The following is a 15,722-nucleotide window of genomic DNA, read 5'->3' as shown; positions in this document are numbered from 1 at the left end:
CCGTCGACCCACGGGAGATTTCTTCGGAGCTTCTGGTGCAGAGAGGAGGCAGGCTACCCCCACAGCATGCACAAGCAGGAAAACAGTCGAGAAGGCGGCAGGATCAGCGTTACAGAGTTGCAGTAGTCGTCTTTGCTACTATGTTGCAGTTTTGCAGGCTTCCAGCGCGGTCAGCAGTCGATTCCTTATCAGAAGGTGAAGAGAGAGATGCAGAGGAACTCGGATGAGCTCTTGCATTCGTTATCTGAAGTTTCCCCAGAGACAGAGACCCTAAATAGCCAGAAAAGAGGGTTTGGCTACCTAGGAGAGAGGATAGGCTAGCAACACCTGAAGGAGCCTATCACAAGGAGTCTCTGACGTCACCTGGTGGCACTGGCCACTCAGAGCAGTCCAGTGTGCCAGCAGCACCTCTGTTTCCAAGATGGCAGAGGTCTGGAGCACACTGGAGGAGCTCTGGACACCTCCCAGGGGAGGTGCAGGTCAGGGGAGTGGTCACTCCCCTTTCCTTTGTCCAGTTTCGTGCCAGAGCAGGGGCTAAGGGGTCCCTGAACCGGTGTAGACTGGCTTATGCAGAATTGGGCACATCTGTGCCCAACAAAGCATTTCAAGAGGCTGGGGGAGGCTACTCCTCCCCTGCCTTCACACCATTTTCCAAAGGGAGAGGGTGTCACACCCTCTCTCAGAGGAAGTTCTTTGTTCTGCCATCCTGGGCCAGGCCTGGCTGGACCCCAGGAGGGCAGATGCCTGTCTGAGGGGTTGGCAGCAGCAGCAGCTGCAGTGAAACCCCAGGAAGGGCAGTTTGGCAGTACCAGGGTCTGTGCTACAGACCACTGGGATCATGGAATTGTACCAACAATGCCAGGATGGCATAGAGGGGGCAATTCCATGATCTTAGACATGTTACATGGCCATATTCGGAGTTACCATTGTGAAGCTACATATAGGTAGTGACCTATATGTAGTGCACGCGTGTAATGGTGTCCCCGCACTCACAAAGTTCAGGGAATTGGCTCTGAACAATGTGGGGGCACCTTGGCTAGTGCCAGGGTGCCCTCACACTAAGTAACTTTGCACCTAACCTTTACCAGGTAAAGGTTAGACATATAGGTGACTTATAAGTTACTTAAGTGCAGTGTAAAATGGCTGTGAAATAACGTGGACGTTATTTCACTCAGGCTGCAGTGGCAGGCCTGTGTAAGAATTGTCAGAGCTCCCTATGGGTGGCAAAAGAAATGCTGCAGCCCATAGGGATCTCCTGGAACCCCAATACCCTGGGTACCTCAGTACCATATACTAGGGAATTATAAGGGTGTTCCAGTAAGCCAATGTAAATTGGTAAAAATGGTCACTAGCCTGTTAGTGACAATTTGGAAAGAAATGAGAGAGCATAACCACTGAGGTTCTGGTTAGCAGAGCCTCAGTGAGACAGTTAGGCACCACACAGGGAACACATACATATAGGCCACAAACTTATGAGCACTGGGGTCCTGACTAGCAGGGTCCCAGTGACACATAACAAACATACTGAAAACATAGGGTTTTCACTATGAGCACTGGGCCCTGGCTAGCAGGATCCCAGTGAGACAGTGAAAACACCCTGACATACACTCACAAACAGGCCAAAAGTGGGGGTAACAAGGCTAGAAAGAGGCTACTTTCTCACACAACCCCCCCCCCAAACGAAGGACAATAAGGCTAACCTTGGCCAGTTGAGACTTTATTGTCTAAGTGGTGATAAGTAGAGAGTAGCTCTGCAATAGACTGGTTACTCCCTTTATCATCCACTATATGGTTACTTCCCTGTGGGGATGTAAACCACCCTGTTTGAAGTTTTTTAGCTAAGCAACACTGTGAAGATGTATTTTCAGAGTTTCTATCAGTAAGTTTTAGTTTAGAGCAGTGGGAATTGTCCACTGAACCTATTTGTAATGATGGAAATGCCAGACAGGGATGCTATCTCAGAAAAGCCATAGCTGGGCAAAAACTTTGTCCATATGGCTGGAAGAGAAAACAGGGATGCTGTTTGTCTTGAGTTGGAGCAGGGCAGGGATGCTGTCCTATGAGCTCCACACTAGGGCAGGGATGCTGTCCTAAGTGTTGTGAGGCAGTGCAGGGTTTCTGCACTAAAGTTTCTCTGGGAGGGTTGGAGGGATGCTCCATGTTAACTAAAATGGTGCTCTTGTTCTCACCAATGTTAGTTATCCCACAGAGAGGTACTTCCACCTCAGGGAGTACAGTTTTGCCAACTGATGAGTCCCTTGGAACAGGTGCCACCCCAGGAGAGGTTTCTCCCACCACAGGAATGGTATCCTGAATGGTAGGGTGGTTAGGGGATACTGTGATACCCTTTTTACCTGTTGATGGAGAGGGATCCTGAGTTTTCAGGCCTTCTCTCCTTTGCTTTTTCATTTCAGTAGAAATGAGAGGGAACAATTCCTCAGGGATGCCCAGCATGGCTGCATGGTCATAAAACTCTACATCAGCCCAACCTGAGGCCTCTAGGTCATTACCTAAGAGACAGTCTACAGGTAAGCTAGGTGATACCACCACCTGCTTAGGGCCAGTAACTCCACCCCAACTAAACTGAATTATAGCTAAGGGAAGAAACTTAGTGGAGTTATGGACATCAATAATCTTATACTGTTGTCCAATGATGTGTTGATCAGGGTGCACTAGGTTTTCAGTCACCAAAGTGATACTGGCACCTGTGTCCCTGTAGGCCAAGGCCTCAACACCATTTATTGAAACTGTCTGCCTGTACTTATCCATTGTAAGGGGACAAGCAGCCAGTGTGGCAAGGCCAATGCCACTAGGTGTGACAGAAACTGTCTTGGGACTGACTACCCCAGTTTCTATGATGGACCCATAAGTGAACCCAACTACACCCTTTGCTTGACTGTTGCCAGCAGTCCCACCACTAGTACCACTACTGCTAGGGGCACTAGAGCTTGATGTATTAGTGGTGGTAGGCTCAGGGGGTTTACCTGGACAGGTCTTATCCTCTGGCCTATGGCCTCTGTTTTTACACACAAAGCACCAAGGCTTTTTAAATTGTGTAGGTTGAGAAGAAGAGGAAGAATTAGTTTTATCCCCACCCTCTGAAGAGTGTTTAAGATTTGAAGTGGGATCTTTGGTTTTACCCTTATCCCCATGCTTATCTTGAGATTTTTCACCATCTTTCTTCTTATTGCCATCTTTGTCACCCCCTGTATGAACTTTTCTGTTCACCCTTGTTCTGACCCATTTGTCTGCCTTCTTTCCCAATTCTTGGGGAGAGGTCAGATCAGAGTCTACCAGGTACTGGTGCAACAAATCAGACACACAATTATTAAGTATATGCTCTCTCAGGATTGTGTTATACAGGCTTTCATAATCAGTAACTTTACTTCCATGTAACCACCCCTCCAAGGCCTTCACTGAATGGTCAATGAAATCAACCCAGTCTTGTGAAGACTCCTTTTTGGTCTCTCTGAACGTTATCCTGTATTGTTCAGTGGTTAAGCCATAACCATCCAGGAGTGCATTCTTAAGAACTGTAAAATTTTTGGTATCACTTTCTTTCACAGTAAGGAGTCTATCCCTACCCTTTCCACTAAATGATAGCCATAGGATAGCAGCCCACTGCCTTTGAGGGACATCCTGTACAACACAGGCCCTCTCAAGTGCAGCAAACCACTTGTTAATGTCATCCCCCTCTTTATAAGGGGGAACTATCTTGTGCAGATTCCTGGAATCATGCTCTTTTGCAGGATGACTATGGGGAATACTGCTGCTGCCACCATGGGTTTCTAAACCCAACTTCTGTCTTTCCTTCTCTAATTCTAAAGACTGTCTATCCAAATCCAGCTGTTGCTTTTTAAGCTTCAGTCTGGTTTGTTCCACTCTCAATCTATTGAGCTCCCTTTCTAACAATCTGTCATCAGGGTGGGTGGGAGGGACATTTCTAGATACAGAGGTATGATGGGAATGAACAGAAGGAGACCTGTCCCTTACAGAAGCCAACCTAACAGCTTGGCTAACAGAAACATCACTACCAGTATGGTGAGAATAAATGCTTTTGCTATGATGTGAGACAACACTATTTATATGGTGTGGCTCATCATCATTACCAACTATGCTAGACTGTCTAGTAATGGGCAGGCTAGGAAGTTTCTTTCCTGAATCTTTTCCTGGGGGAGTCCCTGGATCAGATTGAGAACCATTAGCTACTTTTTCAACAGATGGGGCACTTATGGCCTTATCCTGTACTCTAAGCATGTTAATCAACAGTTCTAAGGAAGGATTCTTCCCTACACTCAAACCTCTCTCTATGCAGAGATTCCTTGCTCCTTTCCAGCTAAGGTGATCATATGCAAGTTTGGACAGATCAACATTTTGGCCTGTGCCAGACATTTTTGGAGAGAGTTAAAGTGATAGTAAAAGATAAAAAGTTTGTCAGAGCTTTTAGAAAGACAGAGAAAAAAACTTTTAAAACTTTTTAGAACTTTTTAGAAAGTTAGAAGTACTTTTCAGCACTTAGAAAAGAGTGAAAAGAGGAAATGCAAAACTTTTTGGCTATGTGTATATACACTGACCTTGTTTTGTATATTTTTCTCTTATGAAAAGTACATTGACAAGAGTGGTAAGTAGTCTCAAAGCACTTATCCCACCGCTGCACAACCAATGTAGGAGGCTGGACTGGCTTGTAGTGAGTACCAAGGGGTACTTGCACCTTGCACCAGGCCCAGTTATCCCTTATTAGTGTATAGGGTGTCTAGCAGCTTAGGCTGATAGATAATGGTAGCTTAGCAGAGCAGCTTAGGCTGAACTAGGAGACGTGTGAAGCTACTACAGTACCACTTAGTGTCATATGCACAATATCATAAGAAAACACAATACACAGTTATACTAAAAATAAAGGTACTTTATTTTTATGACAATATGCCAAAGTATCTTAGAGTGTACCCTCAGTGAGAGGATTGGAAATATACACAAGATATATATACACAATAGCAAAAATATGCAGTATAGTCTTAGAAAACAGTGCAAACAATGTATAGTTACAATAGGATGCAATGGGGAAACATAGGGATAGGGGCAACACAAACCATATACTCCAAAAGTGGAATGCGAACCACGAATGGACCCCAAACCTATGTGACCTTGTAGAGGGTCGCTGGGACTATTAGAAAATAGTGAGAGTTAGAAAAATAACCCTCCCCAAGACCCTGAAAAGTGAGTGCAAAGTGCACTAAAGTTCCCCTAAGGACAAAGAAGTTGTGTTAGAGGAATAATGCAGGAAAGACACAAACCAGCAATGCAACAACTGTGGATTTCCAATCTAGGGTACCTGTGGAAAAAGGGGAACAAGTCCAAAAGTCACAAGCAAGTCGGAGATGGGCAGATGCCCAGGAAATGCCAGCTGCGGGTGCAAAGAAGCTTCTACTGGACAAAAGAAGCTGAGGTTTCTGCAGGAACGAAAAAAGCTAGAGACTTCCCCTTTGGTGGACGGATGCCTCTCGCCGTGGAGAGTTGTGCAAAAGTATTTTCCCGCCGAAAGAACGCCAACAAGCCTTGCTAGCTGCAAATCGTGCGGTTAGCGTTTTTGGACACTACTGAGGCCCAGGAGGTCGCAAATTGGACCAGCAGAGAGAGGGGACATCGAGCAAGACAAGGAGCCCTCTCTGAAGCAGGTAGCACCCAGAGAAGTGCCAGAAACAGGCACTACAAGGATGTGTGAAACGGTGCTCGCCGAAGTTGCACAAAGGAGTCCCACGTCGCCGGAGACCAACTTAGAAAGTCGTGCAATGCAGGTTAGAGTGCCGTGGACCCAGGCTTGGCTGTGCACAAAGAATTTCCGCCGGAAGTGCACAGGGGCCGGAGTAGCTGCAAAGTTGCGGCTCCCAGCAATGCAGCCCAGCGAGGTGAGGCAAGGACTTACCTCCACCAAACTTGGACTGAAGAGTCACTGGACTGTGGGGGTCACTTGGACAGAGTTGCTGGATTCGAGGGACCTCGCTCGTCGTGCTGAGAGGAGACCCAAGGGACCGGTAATGCAGCTTTTTGGTGCCTGCGGTTGCAGGGGGAAGATTCCGTCGACCCACGGGAGATTTCTTCAGAGCTTCTGGTGCAGAGAGGAGGCAGGCTACCCCCACAGCATGCACAAGCAGGAAAACAGTCGAGAAGGCGGCAGGATCAGCGTTACAGAGTTGCAGTAGTCGTCTTTGCTACTATGTTGCAGTTTTGCAGGCTTCCAGCGCGGTCAGCAGTCGATTCCTTATCAGAAGGTGAAGAGAGAGATGCAGAGGAACTCGGATGAGCTCTTGCATTCGTTATCTGAAGTTTCCCCAGAGACAGAGACCCTAAATAGCCAGAAAAGAGGGTTTGGCTACCTAGGAGAGAGGATAGGCTAGCAACACCTGAAGGAGCCTATCACAAGGAGTCTCTGACGTCACCTGGTGGCACTGGCCACTCAGAGCAGTCCAGTGTGCCAGCAGCACCTCTGTTTCCAAGATGGCAGAGGTCTGGAGCACACTGGAGGAGCTCTGGACACCTCCCAGGGGAGGTGCAGGTCAGGGGAGTGGTCACTCCCCTTTCCTTTGTCCAGTTTCGCGCCAGAGCAGGGGCTAAGGGGTCCCTGAACCGGTGTAGACTGGCTTATGCAGAATTGGGCACATCTGTGCCCAACAAAGCATTTCCAGAGGCTGGGGAGGCTACTCCTCCCCTGCCTTCACACCATTTTCCAAAGGGAGAGGGTGTCACACCCTCTCTCAGAGGAAGTTCTTTGTTCTGCCATCCTGGGCCAGGCCTGGCTGGACCCCAGGAGGGCAGATGCCTGTCTGAGGGGTTGGCAGCAGCAGCAGCTGCAGTGAAACCCCAGGAAGGGCAGTTTGGCAGTACCAGGGTCTGTGCTACAGACCACTGGGATCATGGAATTGTACCAACAATGCCAGGATGGCATAGAGGGGGCAATTCCATGATCTTAGACATGCTACATGGCCATATTCGGAGTTACCATTGTGAAGCTACATATAGGTAGTGACCTATATGTAGTGCACGCGTGTAATGGTGTCCCCGCACTCACAAAGTTCAGGGAATTGGCTCTGAACAATGTGGGGGCACCTTGGCTAGTGCCAGGGTGCCCTCACACTAAGTAACTTTGCACCTAACCTTTACCAGGTAAAGGTTAGACATATAGGTGACTTATAAGTTACTTAAGTGCAGTGTAAAATGGCTGTGAAATAACGTGGACGTTATTTCACTCAGGCTGCAGTGACAGGCCTGTGTAAGAATTGTCAGAGCTCCCTATGGGTGGCAAAAGAAATGCTGCAGCCCATAGGGATCTCCTGGAACCCCAATACCCTGGGTACCTCAGTACCATATACTAGGGAATTATAAGGGTGTTCCAATAAGCCAATGTAAATTGGTAAAAATGGTCACTAGCCTGTTAGTGACAATTTGGAAAGAAATGAGAGAGCATAACCACTGAGGTTCTGGTTAGCAGAGCCTCAGTGAGACAGTTAGGCACCACACAGGGAACACATACATATAGGCCACAAACTTATGAGCACTGGGGTCCTGACTAGCAGGGTCCCAGTGACACATAACAAACATACTGAAAACATAGGGTTTTCACTATGAGCACTGGGCCCTGGCTAGCAGGATCCCAGTGAGACAGTGAAAACACCCTGACATACACTCACAAACAGGCCAAAAGTGGGGGTAACAAGGCTAGAAAGAGGCTACTTTCTCACAGCTATCTATTATGAGAAAACTACAACGTATTCAGAACTCCTCTGCCAGGCTACGATTACATGTAAAGCCACAAGCCCACATCTCCCCTGCCTTGAGAGCACTACACTGGTTACCCCTTGCCAGAACATCCACCTTCAAGCTGCTTTGTATCACCCACAAAGCTCTACATGAAACAGGACCGCCTTTTATCAGAAACAAATTAACCAAATACATTCAACAAAGAAACCTCCGCTCACTATTGGCACCCCGCCTTAGAAAACCGTCATACAAGAAAAAGACTATAGGTGGTTCATCCTTCTCCGTTCAAGCAGCCAAACTATGGAATTCATTACCCCCAAATATAAGATCCACTTATAACTGTTTTTTATCTTCAGAAGATTCCTCAAGAGTTGGCTCTTTCATTCATAACCACCATATTCAAACAGCAATGGACTGGAAATGCCTGTGTTGATAAATATTTTTAATTTGATTGAGTATATTCTAGATATGTATAGTTCTTTAGGAAATATGTCTTAACAATAAATTATATAATACTCTTTACTGTTTAACAAATGTATATTTACTCACGGTTAAGTGTTTGTGTATATGCGTGTGTATGCATGTGTGTATGTATATATGTGTGTGTATATACATATATGTGCATGTTATTCTATGCTTAACCTGTTGATAGGGCATTGCATAGATCCTAGATAAGTTGTTCTATTACATACTTATGAATCCCTGCTCACATTTGTATATCACACTGATCAAATGTTTTATTATCATAAGCATTTCGCTGTTCTAAATTGAGAAAATAAAAATAATGGGTATAATGTGAGAAGAAAAGTATTGTATAAATAGACTTTCAAGATTTGTAATATTTGAATTTAATTAATAAGTGTACTTTTCTAACATTTATTATATTCCTTGAACATATATTCCCTTACTATGTAGTTACATATCTGGACAAAAAAAATAAAAAAATCTATAAATAAAATTCAAATTATAAATAAGTTAAAGTAGAAAATAATAATAATGAATAAATTAAAGGAAAATAAAAGTGATACAAAAATATATATAAATACAATTATAAATAAATAAAAATAACATCAATGTACTCTCTTGTAAGCTTTACCTTGTCTACCCATCACCCTATGTCATGTCTCTATCAGTCTATCCTCCATCCCCACTCTGATTTGTCCCAAACCCATCCTACTACTTTAATCTCCAAAATAACCCTGCCTAAGCTCTTCCCTCCTTTTCCACATCTAGCTCACACCAAACCTCAGTTTACTACCATAATATCCCAAATAACCCTACTAAATTCTCCCTCATTTATCTCACCTTTGACTCATCCAAAACCTCTCCTACTACTATGATTTCCCTAACTCTTTCCACAGACTCTTCCCTCCTCCATCTCTTCTTTACTCATCCCAAGCCTCATCCTATTACTATTAACTCCCAATTAACACTTCTGGATTCGTCCCTCCTCTATCCCTCCATTACTCTGGTCAAGTCAACTAACAAACACACATATCCTCTGCTCAAATTAACTCATAATAATACTAAAACTGTATTGCTATTTCCCTATACCAGTGGTTCCCAACCTGTGGTCTGTGAGAGCCTAGAAAATGAAAAAATATTAACAAATATTGACAAATTAGGTCCCCAGCTTCCAGTAATGACTCAGGCGGGGGTCCCCGGATTCCCATGATGATTCAGTGGGGGTCCCTGGCTTCCATTAATGTTAAAGTGGGGGTCCACAGAAATCAAAAGGTTGGGAACCACTGCCCTATACTATTCCACCACTAATTCCTCTTGGGTTCCAGAGTAGCGTGCTGCTCGCCGAAAAGCGATTTGACGCCTCGTCAGGGGTAGTAAGCGCTATATAAACACTAAACACTATTACAATTACAACAGTAGCTCTTTACTACACCCTGTATGCATATTTTGTGGAAAATAATGTTTTTAAGGAGAATTTATTTTCAGCATTTTCGGGGGTGTGGCTTCTTTAACTAAATGTAGTCTATACGGTTAACTCTTTCACACCTGGGTGTTGGGCTGTCATTGTCATTTTCATTGACTATTTTCTATCCTCAGGCCCTATAAGAATGATCCGAAGTTTGATCCTGAGTTCATACGCACTAAGTCCATTGCTGCTGCTGGTCTGTGCTCCTGGTGCATAAATATTGTGAAGTTTTATGAAGTGTACCTTGAAGTCGCCCCCAAGAGACAGGCATTGGCGGAAGCTAACGCAGAGCTGGCAGCTGCCCAAGAAAAGCTCAATGTCATTAAGAACAAAATCGCTGTAAGTTCACTTGCAATCCTATTAATCTTTCCAAAGTGACGCTACTCTCTAATTTGTATTATCATTGAAAATAAGAAATATTTTGATTAGCACAGATAGATGTTGAGCATAACGGTAAGGGATAGGGTGAATGTGAGTCAATTCGTGGTACAGGTAACCGAGAACAATGAGCCAGTGGGCCAGACTAGGGAGACCTTTGAGCCAGATGTGAAAAGTCCTTTTACGGTTGCACACCCCGCGATTCTCAAAACAACGGGATTTGCCACAAGCAATAGGGCATATTAAAATATACAAAAACCCTTTTATGAGTTGGAAAAGTCTTTCCAAAATATAAAAGGGTTTTGCGACCCTTTTCAAATTGCAAGTAAAAGGTGATTTGAAAAGAATACAACCCAACCTCGAACACTTTCTCCTATTTGCAATTTAGAAAAGTCTGTATCACTGTTTTTTAGCTGCAGTTACGTTGACATAGATCGGGGTTATTTTAATACCATGGAGGAGGAACAGAACTCATGCCCGTTTCTCCTTCCCCCAATGTTTTTCCATATTTTTTCAGCAGCACCTGCCGATTTAATAGGCAAGGGCTGCTTTAAAAAAAATCCTGTTTGGGATTGCATATACAGAGGCAGTGGTCCGCTGGCCATATGCAGGCTTCCCTCCCTTTATTTGCAGCAAGTCACAGAAAGGTCATGTTCGTTAGACTGGTCTCTTCGTGAACCCCTTAGAAATGACAATTAGAGCATACATAGGCCTACTCATCACAAATTGCAATCCCATTTGCAAACCAGTTAGATCCTGACTACGAGTTGGACCCTCCAATTATGTTTTAAATTGGAATTGTGAATTAACACGAGGGACCAATTTTTCTCTTTGTAAAGGCATACGCGGGGGAGGATCAGGCAGAGCGGAATTCCACGAATTAATTCTACTCCGCCTGATTTGTTTGTGAACAGGAGCAATACATCACGTGCTTGGTTTTGTTTGCCTATCGTGTGCATCGTTGGGCAACTTGGCTTCGGACTTTTATAAATGTTTTAACATAGTGTTAACAGACTGAAACCTACAAAGTTCGCCTGCATTAAAAGTTTTTACTGAAAAAAAAACTAATGAGAGAGTGGGAGGGACAACCTTGTTCTTCAGTCAGTTGCAGAGTGCGGAAGGGGCTGGGCGGCGCAGCGCACGAGGGGAATGAGGGACATTTAATTATTAATAATAAAAAAACACACTTACTGCCGCACCATTCCATCCTCTCCTCTGCTGCAGGCACAGGCTACCAGCCTGCCCTTCGCCAGTCCTGCCGCTGCTCAGAGCAGCGTTAGGATTGGCTGGGAGCACCCAAACAGGGTGCTCCCAGGCAGACTGCAAGCTTGTGCATGCTCTCTCCATCCAGGCAACTGTGTGGCTGGGCTGGGGAGAGCATACTGCGCATGTGTGTTTGGCCAGCCCGAGACAGATGGTCAAACATACAAACAGCCAAACATACAAGCGCAGTGAGGGGGAGTGCTCTGCACTCCCCCTCACTGCTCGTCAACCCTGTGGCCCGTCCCTTTCCCAGAAAACGATAATAAACTCAGTTTATTATTGTTTTCTGGTAAAGGTTTTGCAACTACTGCTGCTGGCGGGGGGGTTAAGCTCCTCTGCCCTAAAGGAGGAGCTGCCCCTGTGTTCAGTATGTGTGGAGAATGTTCTCACTGTCAAAGATAGGGTTTCAACACATAGATGAACTAATTGACAAAAGGAATGATGAGACACCAGAGAGGAAAGTTCAGACCTGAAACAGTGCACAGAGCAAGGCATAGAGGACAAAATTAATTTAGGAAGAGTGCATGAATAAACACAATATTTACTTTTCCTCCTCTGAGGAGGCAAATATTTGTGTAATAGCACAGTACACACTGCCACCACAAAGTCCCAAGTATTGTCTTTTCTCCCTTGAAGTGCACTCTTTTTCATTTCAGCATATCGGCAATCAGAGTTGTGGCCTTTGTGAAAAGGTACAGTCTTCCTGCGATATTAAGCACATCCATGATAGCTTCAGCAGTCGCTGAGTCCATCAAAGGAGGTTGTGTAGGTTGAAAGGAGGAGCTTAGGGCCAGATGTATCATACAACTGATTTGCGATTCTCAAATAGCGATTTTTAAGAAATCGCTATTTCAGTAATGCAAAAAGGTATGTATGATTTCTTAAAAATCGCAAATGCTATTACCAAATCGCAAATAGAGAATCTGTCCCCATTCGCACCATATTTGCAATTTTTTTGCATGTAGCAAATTGCGAATTCCAGCAGGTAATTCGCAATTTGGGAAATGCAGACCCCAGGGTGCTGGGGGCCTAAGGCCCCCTCTGCTGCACCCCAAAAAAATATTTCACGACATGTGAAGTACACACATGCCATTGAATTTGGTGGTAATTGCATTTCCTAAATGTCCAATTCACATTTAGGAAATGCTTGTTACATTGGCATAGAGAATCACAATTTGCGATTCTCTAAATGAGGTCGCAAATAAGGAATCCTTTTTTGCGATGTTGCATTTAGAGAATCGCAAATTGCGATTCTCTAAATGAGGTCGCAATTTTAAGGAATCGCTATTTTGTCGATTCCTTAAAATTGCACTGCAAATGCCTTTCTTACATTCAGAAAGGTGATTTTGCATTCGCAAACGGCCGAATTTTGCGATTCGCACCGTTTGCAAATGCAAAATTCTTTGATACATCTGGCCCTTAGTGCCTTATACGAAAGTAGAGGTTGGATATCCTGGGAATGGTGGTGGCTAAGATTTTGCCGATGGCAGACTAGACAACTTTTAATAAAGGAGTGAGGTATGGTTACAGCCATTGGCTCTGACGTCTGGAGAAGGGACTCAAAGACAGAAGATGTAGAAGCAAATGTGTGGGAGGCCGGCCTGGTTTGTAGTGGGTACCTTGGGTACTTACACCTTATACCAGGTCCAGCTATCCCTTATTAGTGAAATGTAGTAGTGTTCTAGCTGCTTAGGCTGATAGAGGTAGCTGTAGCAGAGCATCTTAGGCTGAACTAGGAGACATGCAAAGCTCCTGCAATACCACTATAGTTACATAGTACGTATACACAAGTAATGACAATACTCAGTTTTACCAAAAGTAAACGTAGTTTATTTTAGTGACTGTAGGAGGTTGCCTGGTTTGTAGTGGGTACCTTGGGTACTTTCACCTTACACCAGGTCCAGTTATCCCTTGTTAGTGAATATAGTAATGTTCTAGCAGCTTAGACTGAAAGAGGCAGCTATAGCAGAGCAGCTTAGGCTGAACTAGGAGACATGCAAAGTTCATGCAATACCACTTATAGTTAGACAGTATTTATACACAAATGAAGACAATACTCAGTGTTACCGAATTAAAGGTATTTATTTGGGTGACACAGTACCAAAAAGACCTTAGAGACAATACTCCTTCTGGAGGTAAGTATTATACACAATATATACACTACACACCAAAATTAGACAAGTAAATAGTCATAGAACAATGCAAACAGTAGGAAATCCTATAGAATGCAATGGGAGAAAATAGGTCTGGGGCAACATAAACCATATACTAAAAAAGTGGAATGTGAGACACAAATTTCCCCCTAGAAAAGTGTAGTGTGTGCAGAATCGCTGGGAGAGTAAGAATACAGTAAAGGTAAGTAAATGACCCCACCGAGAGCCCAGAAAAGCAGGAGTAAAGTACTGCAAATTTCCATAGGACACGCTACACCTCGTTTTTGGGATTTTGCAGCAGCCAACAAAGTCTGCAAAGAACAACTGCTGGATTATTGGAGCTGACGACCTGCGAACGAAGAGTACTAAGTCCAGAAGTTGAAAGAAGTTCCAGGAAGGACAAAAGCCACTGCCAACCCAGAAGAGGGTGCAAAAGAAGAGTCCCCGGTTAGTCGAAGACTGCAGAAATGCACCCTAGGAAGATGCCAGCGGGTTCCTACATGATGCAAAAGATGTCCCACGGCGGGAAGATCTTTGCAGATGAGATTTCGTGTTGGAAAGCGCCAACAAGCTTTGACTACGACAAAAGTGTGTTTTTCGTCAAAATGGCGCTGGATGGACACAAGAGGGACCTGGGGGCCTCAACTCTGTGTGAAGAGGAAGAGGGGGCTCTCAGCACTTTAGAGAACCCTCAGAATCTCAGCCAGCACCCCCAGAAGCCACAGGATCAGGGTTCAAATAAGGTGCAAAATGCGGTTGATGCAGTACAACAAAAGAAGGTCTCACTCCGCAGGAGAAGAACTCAGCGAGTTGAGAGTCCCAGGGTGGAGTGCTGGGGACCTGGGCCAGGTTGTGCATGAAGGAATTTTGCAAGGAGTGCACAGAGGCCTCAGGAGGTGAAGAAGACACAGCACACTGGGATACAGTTGTTCTCGGGGAAGGCAAGGTCTTACCTCCTCCAAATTGCATCAGCAGGACCTCAGGACAGTCTATGGCGATGATTTCCACCATCTGTGTCATTAGGACAACGCTCGTTGTTGTGAGAAGAGTCCCAGGGTACCAGTCGCCAGACATGTTGAAAGAAAAAGAGTTTAGGAAAAAGAGTAAAAAGTTAGTAGACTTGCAGGCCTAACTTTTCAAAGAAAAGAAGAAACTTTCTAGAAACTTTGTAAAACTTTTGTAAAGCTTAAAGAACTTTTTAGAAAATTAGAAATTACTTCTAGTTACAATTATGTATAGTATTGGAAGAGGTTTTTCTTGGGAAAAGCACTAGTAACAAAGTGGTAAAGCAATTGCAAGTACTTATCCCCTCGGTGCATGTAGGAGGCTGGCCTGGCTTGTAGTGGGTACCAAGGGGTACTTACACTCTATACCAGGTCCAGTTATCCCTTATTAGTGTAGAAGAGGTGTTTCTAGCAGCTTAGGCTGATATAAGGTAGCTATAGCAGAGCAGCTTAGGCTGAACTAGGAGACATGCAAAGCTCCTACTATACCACTGGTGTCATATGCACAATATCATAAGAAAACACAATACACAGATATACTAAAAATAAAGGTACTTTATTTTTATGACAATATGCCAAAAGTATCTCAGTGAGTACCCTCAGTATGAGGATGCCAAATATAAACAAGATATATGTACACAATACCAAAAATATGCAGTAATAGCAAAAGGAAGTAATGCAAGCAATGTAAAGTTACAGTAGATTGCAATAGGAACACAGAGGTATGGGGGCAACACAAACCATATACTCCAAAAGTGGAATGCGAACCACAAATGGATCCCAAACCTATGTGAGCTTGTAGAGGGTCACTGGGACTGTAAGGAAACAGTGAGGGTTAGAAAAATAGCCCACCCCAAGACCCTGAAAAGTAGGTGTAAAGTGCACCTATATTCCCCAGAGAGCACAGAAGTCGTGATAGGGGAATTCTGCAAGGAAGACCAACACCAGCAATGCAACCAAAGTGGATTTCCGGACGAGAGTACCTGTGGAACAAGGGGACCAAGTCCAAGAGTCGCGACAAAGTCGAGATTGGGCAGATGCCCAGGAAAGGCCAGCTGAGGGTGCAAAGAAGCTGCCACCAGATGGTAGAAGCTGTGGATTCTGCAAGAACGAAGAGGGCTAGAAACTTCCCCTTTGGAGGATGGATGTCCCACGTTGTGAAATAGCTTGCAGAGGTGTCCCCACGCAGAAAGACCGCAAACAAGCCTTGCTAGCTGCAAGGGTTGCGGTTACGGTTTTTGG

General features: G+C 44.6%; 1 protein-coding gene across 1 annotated transcript in view; it reads left to right on the top strand.

Annotated features, from left to right (window-relative positions):
• The window catches only part of DNAH17 (dynein axonemal heavy chain 17), a 7,556,186-nt gene that overhangs the window by 7,392,069 nt on the left and 148,395 nt on the right, over positions 1-15,722 (top strand). Inside the window, exon 48 of the mRNA XM_069201738.1 lies at positions 9,814-10,021. Coding sequence (XP_069057839.1) covers positions 9,814-10,021 — 208 coding nt within the window. The remainder of the gene's footprint in view (positions 1-9,813; positions 10,022-15,722) is intronic.

This window comes from Pleurodeles waltl, chromosome 7 (assembly GCF_031143425.1).
Source record: "Pleurodeles waltl isolate 20211129_DDA chromosome 7, aPleWal1.hap1.20221129, whole genome shotgun sequence".
In the NCBI taxonomy this organism is placed as follows: domain Eukaryota; kingdom Metazoa; phylum Chordata; class Amphibia; order Caudata; family Salamandridae; genus Pleurodeles; species Pleurodeles waltl.
The sequence above is the reverse complement of the archived record's forward strand: the minus strand, read 5'-3'. Positions and strand labels throughout refer to the sequence as shown.